General features: G+C 36.0%; 5 protein-coding genes across 5 annotated transcripts; 3 read left to right on the forward strand and 2 right to left on the reverse strand.

Annotated features, from left to right (window-relative positions):
- LOC105159752 lies at positions 325-1,862 on the forward strand. Its single transcript, XM_011076939.2, has 3 exons — positions 325-467; positions 1,265-1,382; positions 1,465-1,862. The coding sequence occupies exons 2-3, from the start codon at positions 1,289-1,291 to the stop codon at positions 1,611-1,613; spliced, it is 243 nt and encodes an 80-aa protein (XP_011075241.1). The 5' UTR covers positions 325-467; positions 1,265-1,288; the 3' UTR covers positions 1,614-1,862.
- LOC105159753 (leucine-rich repeat receptor-like tyrosine-protein kinase PXC3) lies at positions 3,378-7,465 on the reverse strand. The gene is made up of 2 exons (XM_011076940.2): positions 4,117-7,465; positions 3,378-4,031 (listed from the first exon to the last, which is right to left on the reverse strand). Exons 1-2 carry the CDS (start codon positions 6,458-6,460, stop codon positions 3,706-3,708), a joined length of 2,670 nt encoding a protein of 889 aa, XP_011075242.1. The 5' UTR covers positions 6,461-7,465; the 3' UTR covers positions 3,378-3,705.
- On the reverse strand, positions 10,611-11,498 carry LOC105159787 (NAC transcription factor 32-like). The gene is made up of 3 exons (XM_011076973.2): positions 11,279-11,498; positions 10,918-11,195; positions 10,611-10,803 (listed from the first exon to the last, which is right to left on the reverse strand). Exons 1-3 carry the CDS (start codon positions 11,496-11,498, stop codon positions 10,735-10,737), a joined length of 567 nt encoding a protein of 188 aa, XP_011075275.1. The 3' UTR covers positions 10,611-10,734.
- LOC110011864 (uncharacterized mitochondrial protein AtMg00810-like) lies at positions 12,631-14,185 on the forward strand. The gene is made up of 2 exons (XM_020693285.1): positions 12,631-12,880; positions 13,227-14,185. The coding sequence occupies exons 1-2, from the start codon at positions 12,631-12,633 to the stop codon at positions 14,183-14,185; spliced, it is 1,209 nt and encodes a 402-aa protein (XP_020548944.1).
- On the forward strand, positions 18,628-20,056 carry LOC105159754 (RING-H2 finger protein ATL79-like). Its single transcript, XM_011076941.2, has one exon. It carries the CDS (start codon positions 19,234-19,236, stop codon positions 19,810-19,812), a length of 579 nt encoding a protein of 192 aa, XP_011075243.1. The 5' UTR covers positions 18,628-19,233; the 3' UTR covers positions 19,813-20,056.

Consider the following 20,405-nt stretch of genomic DNA (forward strand, 5'->3'; position numbering starts at 1 on the left):
GGTTATGGAAGCAGGAAGTCCTGAGAGAATTCTTTTTGTTGTGACTTGTGAGACAAATGCTCGTGAAATTCGAATTCACGATCTCAAATTTGTACATAAAATTTGAATTTTAATTATTAGAATAAGACAGAATGTATGTTTATTATTTTGGGATATGAAAATGAATTCTTTTACTTTGTAAAATTATCTTGAAATTTAAAATGAATTTGATGGTTTGAGGACTGATCGAACATGTGTTGGTATTGTAAGCTGATCCACCAGAAATTAATGAATATATATATAAATGAAAAAAGTTGTTATGGTGTGGAGTATAAACAGAAGGAAAACTACGTCGTAAAGATGGCAGATTTAAGACGACATCGTATAGCTTCTCGCGAGGTCATATAAGCAGTCTCAACTCTCATGACTCAAATTGTCATTTTCGTGGTTGCCCCTCACCGATTCTTTCTCCTCGGAAATCTATAGCAGTAAGAGATTTCTCTCTCTCTCTCTCTCTCTCTCTATCTGTATGTCTATGCGTGTGGATTGTTGGTCTATTTGTTCTATCTCTCTCTTTTTTTTTATTTACTGTTTTTTCTTGTGTGGATCGGGGTCTTAGGGTTTGCATTTGTCATTTGTCGACTGCGATTTAGGTTTGGAGTTTCCTCCATTTTATGCCCCTAATCGGGTTTTATATCTTATTATCTGACTGTAGAGTGTATATCACAACCATGTTTTCGTCGAGATTTGGGGTTTTCGATGCCTGTTTGAATGTTTGATAATTTCATGGTTTGAAGTACTAGCATTTTGGGTATTTGGTTTCTTGTAATATTAGGATTTATTTCTTATCTAATATGTTGCATTTTTGTGCTTTTGTTTTCTTTTCCTTTTTCTTAGTGATATTGGGATCTCTTTGTTATGGATGGAATCCTAATTTTTTTCGTATGTACAATGTTTACCTTTTAAATTCAACTGGTTCTGATGATTAATCTGTGTAAGACATCCTATACATTTTGTATGCTTATTGAAAATTAGAGACACAATGTTAAACTACTACCTTCTTATGCTCGAGCAGTGGTAACTGAGGTAACCGTTTCATGCCTTCTTTATTTGAAAATTGAATTGAGTTTCCATACTGAGGCATGCTGGATTTTTTCTTCTGTCTTCCTGTATTTTTCTTTTACATTCAACCATATCCCAACATGTCCTGAGAACTCAGTAGTTGGAATTTGATGATTATGCATTAGGCTTTTGATCGGAGTGATAATTGGTTTGTTTCTTATAGGAATTTTTGCAGCTTTTAATAAAAATGTCAGCCAAATACATCGTCGGTTCTTTACTGGGATCTCTCACTATTGCATATATTGGTGACAATTTGATTGCTGACCAGAAGATATTTGGAGGTATATACTAGCCACTTTTGTTTCAGTACATCAGGTGTCTCTCATTTCTCGTGTTTCTAACAAAAATTGGATTTCAATATAGGTACAACTCCTAAAACTGTCTCAAGTAAAGAATGGTGGATAGAGACCGACAAGAAGTTCCAGGCATGGCCTCGAACTGCTGGTCCACCAGTGGTCATGAACCCCATTAGCCGTCAAAATTTCATCGTCAAGTCAAGTCTTGATCAATAAAAATACTCGTTTGAAGTATTGCTTCTTTCTTTGTTATTCCATGCTATAGATTCTTGGTTATGTTATTCTTAAACAATTGATACTTGGGAGACTGAATCTTGCTTTTAGTTTGCTGTTTGGTTCACCACCCCTGACCCCTCTAAGTGGGACTTCCTGTTATGCTGCATAACAGCTGGTAATAAGTGTTGTATGGTTGACATTTTTATGGAGTTGTTCTGCAAATAGAAAGACAATGTTTGATTATCAATCTTTTTATGGAGTTGTTTTTGCAAATAGATAGAAAGAAAATGTTTAATTATCAATCTTGTGACTAGTTGAGACAAGCTTTTACTGTGGGGGTTGGGTTTAAGAGGTTTTTGCTTGAAATGCTTTCCTCCCTTTGCACCTTACTTCTTGAGGCATGTTATTTTTCCATATGGTGTTTGGTCCTGTATTTTGCCACAACCTTGGGCTTGGGTGTATTTGTAATAGCAAAATATGCTGCCCCTTTATGGTTCTTCGGTTGGTTCGATTCTGTCAAGATCCAGTCATCACTCTGCTGCTAGTTTTTACTCCATTTGCATTTTCTTTTGGCCACTGAACTTTTAAATGGTGAGCGATATCTGTGGATTGATTGAGATGGCAAGACAGAGCATGAGTTTGTTGCATATTATTTGACAACCTTAATCATCTTCTAGTTCTAAAAGAGTGTTGATAGATAGAGCAGCAAGAAAAACAGGGCTATCTTGTGAAATTTCAATGCATTTGTAAAGAGGCTTCAGTTGCCGTTTGCTATCTTAAGAATTGAGAGACCCTTCTCTTATAACTACAGAGTAAAAAGCTTTTGGACATTGAAATTTGTTGGATGAAAATTCTTTTCAGGTGATGAATTCTTGGATGAGGTTTAGCTTGATGCAGGGGTGTAGTTCTTGTAAGCTACTTTGTCATATTTCAAAATCCAGAGAAACCTGAAGCCTGCTGTTCTTGTATCAATCCTGGTTGGGTTAATTGACATGAAAAGTACATCCTAGTTCCCTTCACACTAACCTTTTTCGGCACCCCTTTGTTTTTGTTATCTCAATGGTGCGCATGAATTCTTTATACCATCATATCATGGGCTCCACAGGCTCCTCGTTCAGGAAATTCTCAGGTTTGCAATAATGTATTCCTTCATTGCTGTTGGTTACAACCATATGAACTACTGGCGCATACATGAATATATTTGAGAGGTCATGACAGACAACAAGAACCATATGCTTTGCCCTATGAGCATACATGAATATTTGAGAGGTTATGACAGACAACAAGAACCATGTGCTTAGCCTTACGAGTCTATGACTCGGTGAAATGCACAAGTTTCTGTGTTTTACGAATGCTTATCAAGTTGGTTCTACAGACCCTTTTTATCTTCATTAAGATCAGTAAGGGCGTCATCGTTTTTGTGCAAAGGAAGGAAGGAAGCCTATGATACAGGATAGACGATTTGAATTCACAGGCCAGAATGATCTTTTAAATAGCATGTACAAGGTTTCCTTGGTTAATATAGGATGTTGGGGCTTGAAGTGGGAAAGATTTGGAGAGAGGAAAAAATATGGTTCGCTTTCCTTCTATACCTGTTTTCATTGATGTTTGTGTTTGAATATTATAATCATACGGGAAATATAAGATCAAAATTCAGGGTGACAAATTAATCTTGGTGGGACTCGGGAGGGTTTGAAATGGTAGAAGTTGACCTTAGTTTGAAATCCTATAAAAAGGTTGACAGAAAGACCCCAAGAAACAAAGTGCCAAGAGATGTGAAGATGTGATTGCTGCTTCTCGTACACATGGGGGAGCCAATATACATATCATTCAACAGATTTATAGCCCACCACAAGACAGAGATACATTGTTCAACTCTGCCACAACACTTTGGATTCTTTCCCATGATCTACTATTCCTTCCCCCATGATTCCTACCTAAAAATGGTTACAACTCCCACTACGACATGTTCTTGATGCAAAACAGGGGAATGGATGAATGATGATGCAGCCAACTCGACCATTTCAGCTAAATCTTGCGTTGTATCTGGCAATTGTGAGATGCCCGGACTTGTGAAATATGCTCCAGCACTTTAATTTTCTGTAATCTCTTTTAGCATCTCTACCACGGTTTTCATTTTGGGTCGTTTGGCTGGTGTGCTATCCGTGCAGAGCAGCGCTACCTTCAGAGCAGCAAGCATTTCTTTTCTCCAAGCAAACGAAACGGTGCTTAGCCTTGCATCAAGAATCTGCTCGGGTGTCTCTCCTCGTGCTGGGGCAGAATGAACCCACTTCACCAAATCCACGCCTTCACCAAAAGCCTCGTCTACTGGGAGTCGAGTTGTGAGGATCTCAAGCAAAACAACCCCGTAGCTATAAATGTTGCCCGGTGCTGTGACTTGCATAGTATATGCATACTCTGTGGACAAGTCAAAATAAATAAAGATGTATTAGATTGAAGCCCAAGAAATAGCAACTATGTGATTACCATAGAATGAAAGTACCTGGGGGAATGTATCCAAACGAACCAGCGACAGCACTTATACTTGCTGTCCCTCTCGATGGATCAAGTAGCTTTGATATTTCAACTTCGCCTACCAGAGGGTTCAAATTAGAATCTAGAAATACATTGCCTGAAGAAATGTCAAGGTGGATAATGGCCAGATGGTGGAGCAAAGCCAATCCTTCAGCCACTCCAATGGCAATGGAAAGTCTTGAAGGCCAGTCAGGTTTGTAATCTGGCTTCTTCTTGGAATCTTGAAGGAATTGAGCCAATGTTCCGTTCGGAAAATACTGATGTAACAAGAGCACAGCATCTTCAAATACCACAAATCCAATGGGTCTCATCAAGTTGTCATGGCAGAGTTTACTCAGCTTCTCAACCTCCCTGATCATCTTGGTTCGATGATGAACTATAGCTTTGTCCATCGATTTCAGTTTTCTGACTGACAACATCATCCCAGAAGGCATGTCTGCTTTGTAGACGGTACTGAATGTTCCGATGCTAAGCTTATTTGAATCTTTCATGGTTGCTTTGGCAACAGCTTCAAATTCTATAGCTTGCTGAAGGTTCTCAACAAACACATTTCCTGCTACTATCACTGGTTTGTTGCTAATTTGCCCATCGGCAGCTCCTTCATCTTTGCCAGCCTTCTCTTGTCTCTCCCTCATCATAAATAGCAAAACAACCATAGTCACAGAAGAGAATACAACCAAACCTGAACCAATAACGGCTAATATGATCCTGTAAGAAACCTTATGATGGTAAGCATTATGAGAAGAACCATCGATATCCCCACATGACATGCTCAAAGGCTCACCACAGAGCCCTTTGTTCCCAAGGAAGCTCAAATTCAAGCTTTTCTGAAACGGTGTGAAAGAGGGTATCGGCCCACTGAATTGATTGTTTGAGAAATTAACTTCAATCAAACTCAGCATCCCCTTAAGCGCTGTTGGAATGCTTCCACTGAGCTGATTATTTGATACATCCAGGGACACGAGCTTGTCAAGTCGTCCTAGCTCTGCAGGCAGTTGTCCGTGTAGATGATTGGAGCTCAAATTCAGAGCAATCTGCAAGTTCTTGATACGACCAATCTCAGGGGGAATACTTCCGGTCAGATAATTGCTCCCGAGTTGCAATTCCAGTAACTTCCCGCAGTTGCCAATCTCATGAGGTATCTCCCCTCTTATTGAATTCTGACCCAACAGCAAGAACTGCAACCGAGATGAATTGCAAATACCCTCCGGTATGGTACCATTGAACCTGTTGTTGCTTAAATCAAGCTTGTTTAGATTCTTGGCCCTGAGAATTGATGTTGGAATGTCTCCAAACAGACTGTTCCCAGAAACAATCAACTCCTGCAGATTACTGAGCGAGCCAAACTCCGAAGGAACACTTCCAGTAAAACCATTTGAAGCTAAATTAAGGAGAGTGAGATTAGAGCATCTGGAGAACTCTGTCACAATCTCCCCAGAAAGATTGTTATTGTCTGCTTCAAAATAAGTAAGGCTGCTAATATTACCGATTTCCCTGGGAATGCCTCCAATCAAATAGTTATTCCCAATTCTAATACTTGAAAGGCCTTTGCATTTCCCAATTGATTCTGGAATTCTGCCAGTCAATCTATTCTGAGTCAGAACCAAAGTCTCCAGCTTCTCCATATAAAAAATGGCTTCGGGAATCGGACCCTCCAGACGGTTAGAATGAAGGTTCAACAATTGAAGCTCAGAGACTGAACCTAAGTTATCTGGAATAACACCACTCAGTTCATTTTCATAGGCAGTGAACACTCTCAAATTGGTTAAATTCCCCACCCAAAGTGGGATAGAACCATTGAATCGGTTCGTAAACAGCTGCAAATCCTGCAACTTGTCTAAGTCCTCAAGCTCATCAGGTATCACTCCCATGAGCATGTTATTGGAAAGATTCAACGCTCTAAGATTTCTGAGCCTCCCCAACTCTAGAGGTATTGAGCCACCGAAGTTATTAAACGACAAATCAAGATACTCAAGCTCAGACAAATTCCCAAAAGCAGGTGGTATAATGCCATGGAAGTTGTTGGATGAGAGATCAAGCCATTTGAGTGCTTTGAGCTCAGAAATGAGTGTAAAGTTACCTTGCAGCCCATGGCCAGAAAGATCAAGCCTCTCCACAATTGAACTGTTTGAGCTGCATGAAATGCCAGGCCAAGTGCAGTAGTCTGAGTTATTTCCATTCCATCCAGATAATTTAAGCTCCTGCGCAAGTACTAATAGTGTGGCCTGATCATTGAGCAGCTGACTAATCACAAGTTGAGAACTTGAGAGCAACCCAAATAGTAAAATACTCAACAAACTCAAGAATGGCATTTTTGGGCTGCTTCAATTTCAGAAAAAAGGATGAACCTCTTTTTTATTCTCTCAAAAAGACCAGGGGGACAAGCAGAATATCAAGCTTTTGTGAATCTATGGTCCAAAACAAGAGCATGTAGCATTTATACGCTGGAAAGCAACTTATAGGTCATAGCTGAGACAACATTGGAAACTCTGAGATAGTTAGTAAAGTTGAACCAAGAAAAACCTTGAACTACAAATACCCACATGAGCTTTTCACCTTTTCAAAATGGCCCATTCTCAAGTTCTTGAAAACGAAGGGATTCAAAAAGGAAGCACCTACCCCTCAACTTGAGGAGTAAAAAAACACTACTTTCTTTTAAAATTCTTGACCAAAACTCAGGCAACAGACAGACATTAAGAAATTAGCCAAAAATAAACTAAGAAAAAGAAAAAGCAGCAATGTCTGGGAGGAAAAAGAGAGCAATAGCTCAAGATTTCTTGATTAAGCCCAGAGTCCAAATGGACAAGAAAATCAGCTCTAAAGCGTAAAAACCAAAGAAAAAGCAGAAATCTTTGCAGAAAAGAACAGAAGATATAAAACCATATATATATATATATATATGGTGAATTAGCAAATTTTACAGAGAAAAAGCAGATGATAAAAGAGGAAATGTACAATGTAGAAGGTAACTACTTCTCACTGCTCAGGTGTTTTGTTCTCTGTCAGTCAGGGCGTGAAATGTGTGTTCTTGTGTGTGTAAGAGAGAGGGACAGTGATTTTGGTGGCAGATTTGAGTGTACGCAATTGAGAAAGAAATTGCAGGAGGGGTGATGTTACATGTGTAGTGAAGTGAAGGGATTCACGAGAAGTGTGCAGCTTTGAGTTAATGCCACTAATCTCTCTCAGTCCCTCACACTGCAAACACTGCCTCACTTGTAACCATCACTTCTCTGCTTCACTTTACCTCCATTCTTGACTTTAAATATTACAAATAACATCAAACTCATATTGACCCTAACAATTTTTTCTGATCGTCCCAACATGCATATAATAAATATAATTTTTTTTACGTCTTAAAATATGAAAATCAACACATCATATTTAAAAAAAATAAAGAAATAAAAACTAATTTAAAAATATTATTAAGATAATAAAAAAAAATTAATGCCTATGTTGGAGAAGGCATCATCATCATCAATACTTGACAAACAATTGGGGCCATTTCTGGGGGCTTTAGGCTGTCGAGGATTTTTGTAATGGGAAAAGCATTCATGTCTCCTACCTATTGTCCTTCTTCATCTTTTCAAGATTTTTGTCCTTTAATTGCTATATTCATTTCTTGATTAACCATTTAACTGCGCGGTGATTTTTTTTTATTTATGTAATTTTTTATTCTAAAGGATGTTTGATATTTTATTAGCTCTGCCCTTTTATCAGATGTCTGTACTTATTTTTGTTCAGAATAAATTATATTTTTTTTAACACTAAATCTGATTATATATACACTTATTATCATTTGTAAAATTATTAAAATTATAACTGTAACTACAAGTATATCACATGTTGTTCAATTACGAAACTCTATAAAAGCATCTTTTCTAAATATATTATACTAACACCCCCTCCTCATGGGCATACATATAATTTTATAAAAAATATAGGGTGTTTGTCTAATTAAGTCTATTTCAAGGGGTGTGGATGAAATGTATCATTTTCTAATAAAAAATGTAATATATATATATACAGAAATAATAGGTGGAATTAATGAATTGTTTTATGTTCAACTGTTGAACCATTGAGATAGGAATAGGTATGGGGGTGGGGTGGGGGTGGGGGGCTCCCTTCCCTACTCAAACTAGGCCCACCATTTCTCCAATTATAATACCATACGATAATATAATAATAATAATAATAATTATTATTATTATACTACTACATAGTTATTTTTTTATAATTTGCAATTATGAAAAATAACATTTTCTGTCTCATTTTTAGAATCATCACATTTTCATCTTATTGATTACGAAATTCTCATTAATAGTACCATAATTTTTTAAAATTTTCATCAGATTCTTTAGTATTTTGATGAAAAATGTACGTGTTAAGCATCTAGTCATTAATTCTTCGACTACTTTTAATCTCATTAATTATATGATTCTTGTTAACGATCATATAAATTATAAAATTAAAAAATATATATAATTTTTTAGTCTTTTCATTGGATTTAGATCCTAACATAAAGGCCCAAAATTCCAATTTCTCCTTACAATTACAATTTACAACCTCAAAATATGTATTTATAAAAATTCCCAAGTATTTTTGTCATTAAATACCCTACACATAATCAATCATTATAGTTTCCCAATTATTAATTTATTTAATAATTAAAGAATCCATATATAAAGATGGATGAAGAAGTGCAAATGCCTTTGCTGCTTCTGCTGTCTCACTGTTAAAGATGTTTTCTGTGTTTGTCCAGATGATGATGGGGTGGGGTTTGGACACAATGATGAGTATAAGTAGGGGTTAATCAGTGATTAAGGCGTAATTAATGCAGGGATTAAGGAATCGGCGGGAAAAACACTGACCCATCAAATCATGTTTCTGCCTATCACTTTTGATTGCCATAATCATCATTTCTTCAGGCTTTTGAGTTGTTTCCTTTTTCAGCTCTACTTACTAACAATTTAATTAACCTATACATAGGATGACATCTTTTTAAGAATAAATTCATTAAACTCCAATCACAACATACCATATTTTATGCAAAAACATTACGTAAAAGACGAGACAACACATGCTATGTTAATGTACGACGTCGGATTGAATTTTTTATTTTTTTTATTTGATTACATACACGTCATGTATATCAATTTTTTTTAAATAAAATACATGATATTATTTTCATAATTATTAATTAAAATAAACAATTTAATAGACTTTAAAATAAAAAATTCGATCCGCAGCTTATTTTGGAGGGGTAGAGATTGGCACCAAAGTCATGTGGATGGATGATGGTGTGGGGTAGGGAGTGTAGGTGAATGTCATGTATGGTATGGTATGGTATGATATGGGTGGGCCCAAAAGGAAAAGATAAAAAGAAAGGGAAAGGGGACTTTAATTTTCAGTGTGTGGAATTGAGATTGGGGATACCACTTTATTAGACATGCATCATCACCCTTCTATATATCATGCATTGTCTCCCTTCTTTGAGGCACTCTTAGACTCTAGGGTCCCCCCCCCCCCCCGGCCCCCCCCCCCCCTATAATATGTAATTTATCATATTATTTGTTTCATATTTCACTAAATTGGTATTAATACATGATATACTTGAGACAAGTTTTATGTTATTTTAAGATTTATAATTTTTATTTTAAGAAAAATAAGACGTGGAAAATTATGAAAATTTTATTTTTACTGCATTATCGTTTGGTCCACATAAACATTGATGTGTGTGTATGTGTAATTTTTTTTTCTAATGTCGTGATGGTATAAATATATTAATTAATCTGTATAAAAATTATTTCGAAAATAAGTAAAACGCAAATTAACTAAATAAATGGCCCATGAAAAATGTTTATATTGGGCTGGCCACGGCCCAATAGTCATTGAAAAGGCCCAAGTTTTAACAACATTACAAAAAAAATAAAATAAATAAATGAATATCCTTAGAATGAAAAATAAATATATATATAAATTATATATGTGATTGACTCTTTATTAAAGACCATAAAGTTAAAAAAAATCTATTAATTTACTTCCAATTGACTTATTACTAATTTATTGTAGGTTCGATAAATTTGTTTATGGCCGAATCCCTTATAAATCTTGACTCGTTAATGCATGTGAGGAGTATATTTTTTCACCATTGTAAATGTAGTTTAGTTCAAAAAAAATTATTTGACATATAATAAGTTAGAAATAAGTTAATTAAGGGTAAATTTCATTCAATTTCTTTTTATTAATATTAGCAAAATTCAGTGAATTTTGAATAACGAAAAGACATACTTGTTAAATAGGATCAAACCTCAAGAGTGTTAAATATAATGTTTTAAACCAAAAAGGATTTAGGTGTAATTACACCAAATCTTAGGGAAGAGGAGTGTAATCATCCCTTAAACAACATATATACGGAAGTACTTTCTTTTTTCATAAAAGAATAATTTATCAATTTGCAATATCACATAAAAATTATTGACATTTTTTCATATATATATATATATTTATGTATATAGATAGATATATGAATTAATGGTCCGTATGATAATCAGAGAAGTGATGAATTTGATTTCCAGAAGTTGGGGGGTCATGCAGAGTCGTCCTTCTTCTGCCCAACATTTCTAAGGAAAACCTTGCACAACACCCACTCATCCAACTGCACACAAATAATTATAACATCAAACATGTATTGTATATATGGTATACACATGAAACAGACCAAATTTGCAGTAAAAATTATAAAAAGGTTAGGTTAAAGGGCAATGAATACCTTGCGAGGTTTGTTGTGTGGAGTTGTGGGTCTGTCAACTATATATTCATGCATAATCCAGTTGGTCTTTTCTCCAGCCATGGGCTTCCCCTCATGGAAACATAGAGTTCTCTTTGTGCCAAGCACGAGGCCGACGTGGTTGCGGACCTTGATGTCTGCGCCGGTGGTCTTCCAGTATCCGCCGGGAGTCCCCCGGTCTGGCCGGTCACCGTTGGCGTACTTCCTGAATCTTGGTGTGAAAAAATACCACTTCTTTTCTCTAATTAACTTGATGTTTGCTGCAGCGTTGGATGGATGGATGAGAGCCCATTCCTCCATGCATGCATGCTAAATATTTGTTGTATATAAAAGAAAAGCGCACCAGTGAGTGCCTGGGGAGTAGCGAAGCTGTAGAGGTCCACCTCTCTGATTCTGTTCAACGGCAGCGGTTGATTCTTTAGTTTCTTGATGAGGTAAGCCTCCAGAAGCTCCAGGTCTGTGCGTCTGAACTTGAAACCCTGCGGAAGCGACGAAAAATATTCATCCTCAGAATTGTAGATCCAATCGCTCTCAATCTCCTTCTCCTTCCCCTTCCTCTCCATCTCCGCCGATCCAGAGGTTTTCCTTTTTATATTTTGTTTTAGGGATAGAAAGGCAATTGAAGTTGGTTCATGCATGCAAATTAAGTGCAAACACGCAACCTATATAGCTATATTTATATATATGTAGTAAACAAATCCAAATAGAATTAGGATTGGGCGTTGTGAACTTGTGATTGGGTTGATTTTGAATTAGCTATATTCATTTGTCACATGCTCCTATTATTTCTTTTTTATATGTTAAAATTCTTGATTATTTTTATATCAAGTTACTTGTTTTGTATTTTCATATTTTTGCAATTTCTTTCAAATTTTACATCACTTATTTTTATAATTTAAATAATTTTCAATAAAAACATTTCACAATTTTTAAAAGAAAAAAATTATTTTTATAGTTCGCTTTGATGTCCAATATTATTTTTTTGCTTGGTAACTATGCTTTTTCTTTCTAAATCTAGTAACTTAAAAAATTAATTAGAAAAGGTCCTCCATTGGACGTGTTTTTTTCCTTTGATGACCATAAATATTACATAGCAGGCCAACTGAACATATTTTTAAAATATTTTAAGCCTAAGTGTGACAATTGAAATGAGGTGGACATATTTTGAATTATATTATAATTATAAAATGGAAATTATTATTTAAAAATTGAAAACTTAACCCCCACCCTCTCCCCAAACCACCTCCCCCTTGGGGCTGGTACTATCTCTTTTTGGCATGATCGGTGGCTATCGAAAGGCACGCTAGCGAATATCTTAGACACTCACTCTAATCTTTATGTCCAAATATCTTATGATCTTTCTTTACTTGTAATTCCAAAACTCACGGGCTCTACACCCCGTACCTCTGGATCATCTAATACAACTCTTCCAGCTCATGTGCCAGAGCCTGAACTTTATCCTCCTCCTTCACCTCTTGTTTTTGATCCTACTCCTTAGGTGCATCTTAGAAGATCTCAAAGAGTATCCAAATCACCCTCCTGGCTTGCTGACTCCATTGTAATTTTTCTTCTGCACCTATGATATCTTCTTCTGACCTAACTTCACCACATAGGAGCTTCTTAGCTGCTTTGTCTACCATTCAAGTGCCTAGAGGTTACCTACAGGCTAAGGGTTATGTAGAGTGGGAATAGGCGATGCAACCAGAATTGGCTGCTCTTGAGAAAAATGACATTCGGGACACTGTGGAGTTGCCTAAGGGGAAGAAATCAATAGGGTGTAAATGGGTGTATAAGGTGAAGCTAAGGTGGGATGGTAATGTGGAAAGGTACAAAGCTCGATTGGTTGCGAAAGGTTATAATCAAGTTGAGAGGGTCGATTATTTTGACAGGTTTTCACCTGTTGTTAAGGTTGTGACTATAGGAACTATTTTGGTGGTTGCTTCAAGTAATAACTAGCCTATTCATTAAGTGGATATCAATAACGCATTCCTCATGGGTTCTTGGATGAAGACATTTATACGACTGCTCCTGAAGGTTCGTCTATACCTTTTAAAAAGGTTTGCAAGCTTAAATTGTCCTTGTATGGACTAAGCAGGCGTCAATGCGATAGAATTTAGAGCTCACAGCTCAACTACTCTCTTATGGTTTTGTACAGTCCCAGCATGATCATTTCTTATTCATTAAAGACTCTGCTAATGGTTTAATTGCCTTGTTGGTTTATATACATAATATTTTGATCACAAGTTCTTCCCTAGACCAAATTTATGATGTTAAGTAGTTTTTGGATTTAGCTTTCGCTATCAAAGATTTAGGCCCTGCTAAGTACTTTTTGGAGTTGGAAATTGCACATTCTATTGCAGGAATGACTATCACCCAGCATAAGTTTATCAGAGACATCATCAAGGACACGGGTTTACAGTCTTCCAATTCCACAGCAACCCCCGTTCCCATGGGTTTGAAGTTGACAGCTTATGATGCTCCCACATTGCCTAATCCTGAACCATATCGCAGGCTAGTGGGACGTTTTCTCTATCTCAGTTTCACAAAGCCAGACATCTCCTTTGCTGCTCAGCAATTAAGTCAATTTGTATACCGTCCTTGCGTTGTCCACATGAATGTACCTCTACATTTGGTGCGCTATTTGGAAAGATGTCCAGACCTGGGGTTATTCTTCCCTTCTTCCAGTTCTTTCACTATCACTGCTTACCGCGATGCTGACTGGGCTGGTTGTGTTGACTCCCGTCATTCTTTAACTGGTTATTGCATTTTCTTAGATGAGGCCTTAATCTCTTGGAAGACCAAGAAACAGACAACCGTTGCTCGTTCCACAGTTGAGGCAGAATATAGGAACTTGGGGGCTACAACTTGTGAGCTCAAGTGGATTTCATACTTATTGCAGGATTTGCACGTTTCTGTCCTTCAGCCAATTCCTCTTTACTGTGACAATCAGGCTGCCATGCACATCTTTGCCAACCCCGTGTTTTATGAATGCACGAAACATTTGGAGATTGACTGCAATTTGGTTCGAGATCAGTACAAGGCAGGTTTTGTTCTTTCATCTTATATCTCTAACAAATCTCAATTTGCTGACATGTACACGAAGTTGCTCCCTCATGCTAAGTTTGTTTATTCGTTGTCCAAGCTGGGTTTGGTAGCCTTTCCCCAAGCCCATCTCCAGCAACAGAGCAAGCTCAGCCTCTGTCATCACAGCACTCTTGCCTCAGCCTCAAACTCGCTTATTGATGAATGAAGTCGTGTTTGTCCTCTTTTACATTTTTATTAGTTAAACGTTCTTTTTTTGTTTTTCTTTACAGACGTGTATTAGTTGTGCCAAATGGATGCCTACTTGTGCAGGTAGTTAGGCATTAGTTAGTCTGTTGCACAGTTGGTTATCTTCTTTCTTTTTCTTCCCTGTAACTATTTAATCGAGCTTCCAGCTCCCAATATGCAATACAAGTTTCAGTTTTTCCATCCTGCTAGTCATGAGCATTATGTGTCGTGCACAACTCTCGAGTTTCATGATGATTTCGATCTCTGATTTCAACAACTTGGGCAACAACCAATTTGTTGTCCAACGCGATTGATGGTTCAATTGTACTAGTTGATGTTATGTTTTAATTCTTTTGATTAGTTTTCAATAGGAAAAAATACAAACAACTCGTAAAATTATCCTCTTATAAGAAAATAAATCATTTACCTTCTTATATTTTTTAAAATATAACAATTTATCCCCTTATGATTTTTAAACTGAAGCAATTTACCTTCCTGTATGAGGAGATAAATTGTTTCATTTTGAAAAATACAAGAGAGTAAATTACTATATTTTTTTCATAGAGAGGTAATGTGCTTATTTTCAAAATAATCGGGAGCTAAATCACTATTCACCCATTTCCAATGTAGACCGAGCATAAGTTGAATGAAATTCTTTGCTTGTAGAGGGCTTACGTCTATTTTTCCGTTCTATAAATCATCCAACATCAACATTTCTGACAATTTCATATTCCAGAGTTTCATAGCATTACTTTTCCTTTGTATTAGAAATGAGTCTTTTTCTTTTTTGCTTTTACTTACACTAAAAATGCGGAATTCTAAACTATTTTCAACCCGAAATAGTTAATTACACGATAAAAATAGACACGTTCTCACATTCGCAATGAATGGCATGAACGAACGTTGTTCAGTAGCAACTTGGTGCAAGCGGCAGCTTCCGTCTCCGTCGACATTGAACAATCTTGATCACCCACCTAACCAGATGCCCCAACCTTAAATAACAAGTGGTGAATAGGATAGGTGTTGCCTGCTTTGCACCTTCTATTCAGTTCCCTTGCCTCCAGGGCACTTCTCTTCTGCAATTACCTATGCTGTCCTCTCATCAGTTCTTGTTAAATATACATAGAAACTTTGTCCTCTTTGGTCCCTTTTCTGATGACAGATCAGTTTTGGAGGAACTTGGGATTGTAACAGCAGCATTAGGAGATGTATGTGTTATATGGATAGTAGAGTTTTCAACTGAAGAACACACGTGGATTAGCTACTATTTTTCAAATTTGGTGGGGTCCTATAACTCAATACATTACCTCTCCATTATTCCACGATTGTGTGTATATATATATATATATATAACATATTTCCCTCTATATATATAAGTGGAAAACGGGTTGGATTTTCTATTTTAAAATCTATTCCATTATCTACTCCATTCAACATAAATACGCCACATGTATAAAATTTCTCCCAAAATAAATACATGATCTCATCTTATATAAGTGGCATGTGTATTTTAAATGAAGTAGAAGACTAAATAGAATTTGCAACAAAAAATTCAATCCCGAGTAGAAAGTGATGTTCTTTCACTATTCCTGTATTATTACTATTAGGGATGAGATTATCTTGGAGAATTTGAAAGTTAAAACAACGTATACAAACAAAATCCTCAGTTTCACAAGATAATAAGAAGAATGAATTGTATTGTCTTGATTCATATTCTACACTAGAAAACTACATGTTGCACAGACAAAATAAAACTGAGGATATGATAGAAATTTCAGAACCTGAATACACACAAATGAACATTAAATGAGGCTTGGAAGTCCAGTGTGCTCTAGAAACAAGAGAAGTTTTTAAATTCTCAACATCAAAACGAATGCAGATCAGAGAGCCACATGTGGGGTGTAACAGTATTTGTTGGGATTTGATTTCGTAGGGTCCAAAGCTCCATATGAAATGAATCATTGAGTTTCTCTCTAATATTCCAGAGCTTGCCATTATACGGCAGCACTGCACTGAGTCTGTTCATTAACTCCTGCGGGCCTTCACTCATTACCTACGAAATGGACAATTCTGCTTAGCTACTTCGATTTTGTCCTCTGGCTTTGCGCACTCTCCCATCTGATTTGTCACCACAAGAATTCAACACATCGCCCTATTTGCTTCCTGAGGCTGAAATAGATTGGCTACCGGATGTGTGGATAATTGCAAGTTTTCAATGACGATGAGTGATTGTGCCATTTCGCTCGGTTAAGATGTCACTAGAGTCAGTACTCTTTCAACTTGATAATCCTTACGTTCAAAACTACAACCTGCTTGCGAAAACTATGGATCAAATCAATGGGCTGATGAACTTTAGAGCTGCTAAATAAACAGACTGAATTAGATAAAAGCTCTCAATATATGATACCTCAGATGTAGTAGCATACAATACAAAGAAAATATCCTTACTTATTTATTATCGTCGATGCATATCATGAAGACTTACAAGAGATTGAAATGCTATTATAGAAAAGAGACATCAATGACGTTTAACTATTATTAGCCTAGATATTTAGTGAGAAAACTATTGAAGAACAGATATATTTGCCTTAAATGATGAAACTTTATATATCTATAGCTTTTCCCTTTACCTTTTCCTCAATAAATCCAAAGTTCAAACATATAATATAAAAATATTATTGGCTTTGTTTGAATTTGTTACTTTGCATTTCCCGAGACAAGATAAAACACACTCAATGTTTGTTTTTGTGTTTTTACACCTTATCTGCGTGTTTTTATGTTTTTCAACTTTCTATATATAATACATATATACATAATAAGAGACATCAATGACGTTTAACTATTATTAGCCTAGATATTTAGTGAGAAAACTATTGAAGAACAGATATATTTGCCTTAAATGATGAAACTTTATATATCTATAGCTTTTCCCTTTACCTTTTCCTCAATAAATCCAAAGTTCAAACATATAATATAAAAATATTATTGGCTTTGTTTGAATTTGTTACTTTGCATTTCCCGAGACAAGATAAAACACACTCAATGTTTGTTTTTGTGTTTTTACACCTTATCTGCGTGTTTTTATGTTTTTCAACTTTCTATATATAATATATATATACATAATATAAAACAGACATGATTTGACAATAAACAGTAATTTTTGTCTCCCAAAAGTACAACATTAAACATAAAATATTTATATATATATAAAAATATATGATTTGATAATGAACAGTAATTTTTGTCTCTCAAATCCCAACATCAAACCTACGCCACTTATTTTAAAATATTTTAAATTTTACCAAAACACAAATCCAAACATATCATCTATTTTCAACATACACTCACTTATCTCTATTTTTCTCTTTCTATTTCCAAAACACAAAATAAAACAACTAAAACACAAATCCAAACATAATGATTATCTTTTATACTAGTTCATAGACCTACATGGGATAAGAATTATCTTCGCAAGGTTCAAGTTGTAAAATGGAAAGTAGCATTTACACTCTAGTAATGATTGTTGAAAAGAAATAAATAGCAACCATTTTGATAGTATATAGTATAAAAGAGGGGAGATCAACTCACAAGTATCCTACTTTCCAAGCTTTTTTTGTTGATACTGTCAAATGAAATAGTACTAAGATAGGACCGGCACTAGACAAGGACCGGCACAAAGACGTAACTTAGTGGCACTCCCACTTATTGATGTTTAACAATGTAGTGAAGAAGTACCAACACCAGTGACGGATTCCTAGGTCGAATCTGGTTTTATGTTTACTAAAATATTTGTACCAGTTCCCAGAATATGTGGATCAAAAGCTTGTGCAAGGGAGAGAGAAAGAAGCAGTATGCAGCAAGCATAAATATTCTTCTTGCATTAATTTAAAAACGAATTTCACTTTATCAAACGCTGTGCAAGACCAGATTTTGCTGACCTTAACTTTGTGGTCTTTATAAGACCAAAGCAGTTTTCACTTTTCCCTCTAAAAGAATTTAGGGTTTCACGACTTTTTATTTTACTTTTTAAAATTACAAATAACATTTTACTTCTCAAATGAAAGAACAAACACACCATCATGAGACTATAGAAAGATAAAATGTGCATAACAATTATATTATGAACTCTTTATCTAGCATTCTTGACAAGCTTCTTCTGAAAATGCAAAGGTTAGTTAATAATATTTGTCCAATCAACATCCTTCATTAAAATAACATATCCATTCTTCTCCATCTTCCTAAAATTCACTTTTCCCATTTCCATCTTTCCAATATTTACTCTCTTTTCTTGGTTCAACAGGTATTTCCCGGTTCCCCAACTTGTCTTGTTTTGGTGTTAGATACGTGGCATAATGTTTTCAATATTAAGCAATCAATTTCCAAATGGGAAAAAACCATCAAATTCTGCCACAGGAGAGCAGTTTATATAACAGCAGCCACCTATCTTGTTACTAATAAATTTAATTTGCATACGTCTCTCTTTGTTATTACTTGATACACCCCATTCCTCCTCTCCACCTCCCTTTTATCAGCACTCTCTTCTCTCTTCACTCAGACCCATCCTCAACTCTCTTCCTGCAGAAGATTTCATCAAATAGAGTGAAAATTTTCTAAATATTCCCCCTCCTTTTAGTTAGCATTTTCTTCTGCTTCACTCAAAGCAACTATTCTTGCAGAAATTCAAGCACAGACTGAGTTTTATTTCAGGACATCAGCTTCATCCTCCCTCTGATAGCATTATCTTCTGCTTCAGTCAAACCAATTGCACAAATTTTCTTTGTAGAAATTCAGTCACTTTTGTTGCCTTGCCTCATCTTTTCTACTTCAATTAAGCCTCCCCTCTTGTGGAATTCAACCAATTAAGCTAAATCATTTCCAGAAAATCCTCCTCTTACTGTTTAGCAGTCTCTTCTAAATTGTACTTTTTCTGGGAAATTCAATCAAAAAGCTCTGTCAATTGTTTACTGAAGAAAAGCCAAAAAAAGTGTAAGAAATTCAGGTGCCAAATAAGGAAAAAAAATCAACAAAATGAGAAAAGTACCTTCTTTGGGAACAGAAGCAGCAGTGGCAATGGCCGAATTCAACATTCACTTGTCGCCACCGATTACCACTTCAACTCTGGCAGCGCCACCCCACTGGCCTCCGGCAGCGCCAGGGAACTGCGACGCCCAGAAATGTCCCTGGTGGCCTTACTCCAGCTCTAAAGATTTCAAAACAAACACGGCCTTAATCCTCGTCGTCCTCTTCTGCGCATTAATCTGCGGCCTGGCGTTCAACGCCGCCATTCGCTACATCATAAGCCTGCATTGTAGCCGGCGGCGGCAGCGAGAGGCTTCGGACGAGAAAGCGGACACCGGAGGCGCCGCAGCGGAGCAGGCAGCGGAAATTCCTTCCGTGATTTACTCCGAGGGGATGAAGCTGACGGGGGCAGACACGGAGTGCATAATCTGTTTATCGGAGTTCGCCATTGGGGAGAAAATCAGGGTTTTGGAGAAGTGCAACCATGGCTTCCACCTCCATTGCATTCAACGATGGTTAGTTTCCCATTCCTCTTGTCCGACTTGCAGAACAAATTGTTCAACTGAATCCAGCTCTTCACCTCCATGAAAATCAAATGATACCAAAAATGGGGCAAATTCTGTTCAAATGCCAACTCCATCACATCAAATATGCAATCAAAATCAAACTGCGTCTGAACAGAATTTTCCGATTATGACAAATTTTGGTGTGAAAAATCCTCTTCCTTCCTTTTTTCTTTTTAATGCTATAGGGTGGTTGTAGTTGTACTCTACTGGTTTGATTATGATTGCTCTTTTCTTTATGTTGAGGAAATATAATTTACATTGTTGCACATCTTTGTTTTATTTTTTTATTTCTTCTAATTCTATCATTTTTAATTAAACTTTTTGCAGAATAAAATAATTTTTGATATAAAGTAGTAGCACTGATTTTTCTGAATTACAATCAGACTTTATAATAAATCATGATTTCATTTCGTCTTATATCATTTCAATAAGAAAAAAAACGAGATAGCATGAATTTGGTAGATACGAGATTTTGAAAATATGTGTGTAATGATATTGAAAAATGATCAAATTATTCACATTTATTTGAATTATTATGAGTTTTAAAAATTGTGTTTTAATTAGTTTGATTATTGATATAATTAGCTCAAATTAACTTTAATTAGATCAAATATG

This window comes from Sesamum indicum, linkage group LG4 (assembly GCF_000512975.1).
Source record: "Sesamum indicum cultivar Zhongzhi No. 13 linkage group LG4, S_indicum_v1.0, whole genome shotgun sequence".
NCBI lineage: Eukaryota > Viridiplantae > Streptophyta > Magnoliopsida > Lamiales > Pedaliaceae > Sesamum > Sesamum indicum.

Coding starts and splice junctions, on each gene's coding strand:
- LOC105159753 (XM_011076940.2), bottom strand. CDS start 6,460: ATGCCATTCTTGAGTTTGTTGAGTATTTTACTATTTGGGTTGCTCTCA. Junction 4,032..4,116: donor GTTTGGATACATTCCCCCAG/GTACTTTCATTC, acceptor ACTTGTCCACAG/AGTATGCATATACTATGCAA.
- LOC105159752 (XM_011076939.2), top strand. CDS start 1,289: ATGTCAGCCAAATACATCGTCGGTTCTTTACTGGGATCTCTCACTATT. Junction 1,383..1,464: donor TGACCAGAAGATATTTGGAG/GTATATACTAGC, acceptor ATTTCAATATAG/GTACAACTCCTAAAACTGTC.
- LOC105159754 (XM_011076941.2), top strand. CDS start 19,234: ATGAGAAAAGTACCTTCTTTGGGAACAGAAGCAGCAGTGGCAATGGCC.
- LOC110011864 (XM_020693285.1), top strand. CDS start 12,631: ATGCAACCAGAATTGGCTGCTCTTGAGAAAAATGACATTCGGGACACT. Junction 12,881..13,226: donor TATTTTGGTGGTTGCTTCAA/GTAATAACTAGC, acceptor TTTTGGATTTAG/CTTTCGCTATCAAAGATTTA.
- LOC105159787 (XM_011076973.2), bottom strand. CDS start 11,498: ATGGAGAGGAAGGGGAAGGAGAAGGAGATTGAGAGCGATTGGATCTAC. Junction 11,196..11,278: donor TACTCCCCAGGCACTCACTG/GTGCGCTTTTCT, acceptor CCAACGCTGCAG/CAAACATCAAGTTAATTAGA. Junction 10,804..10,917: donor CACACAACAAACCTCGCAAG/GTATTCATTGCC, acceptor ATTTGTGTGCAG/TTGGATGAGTGGGTGTTGTG.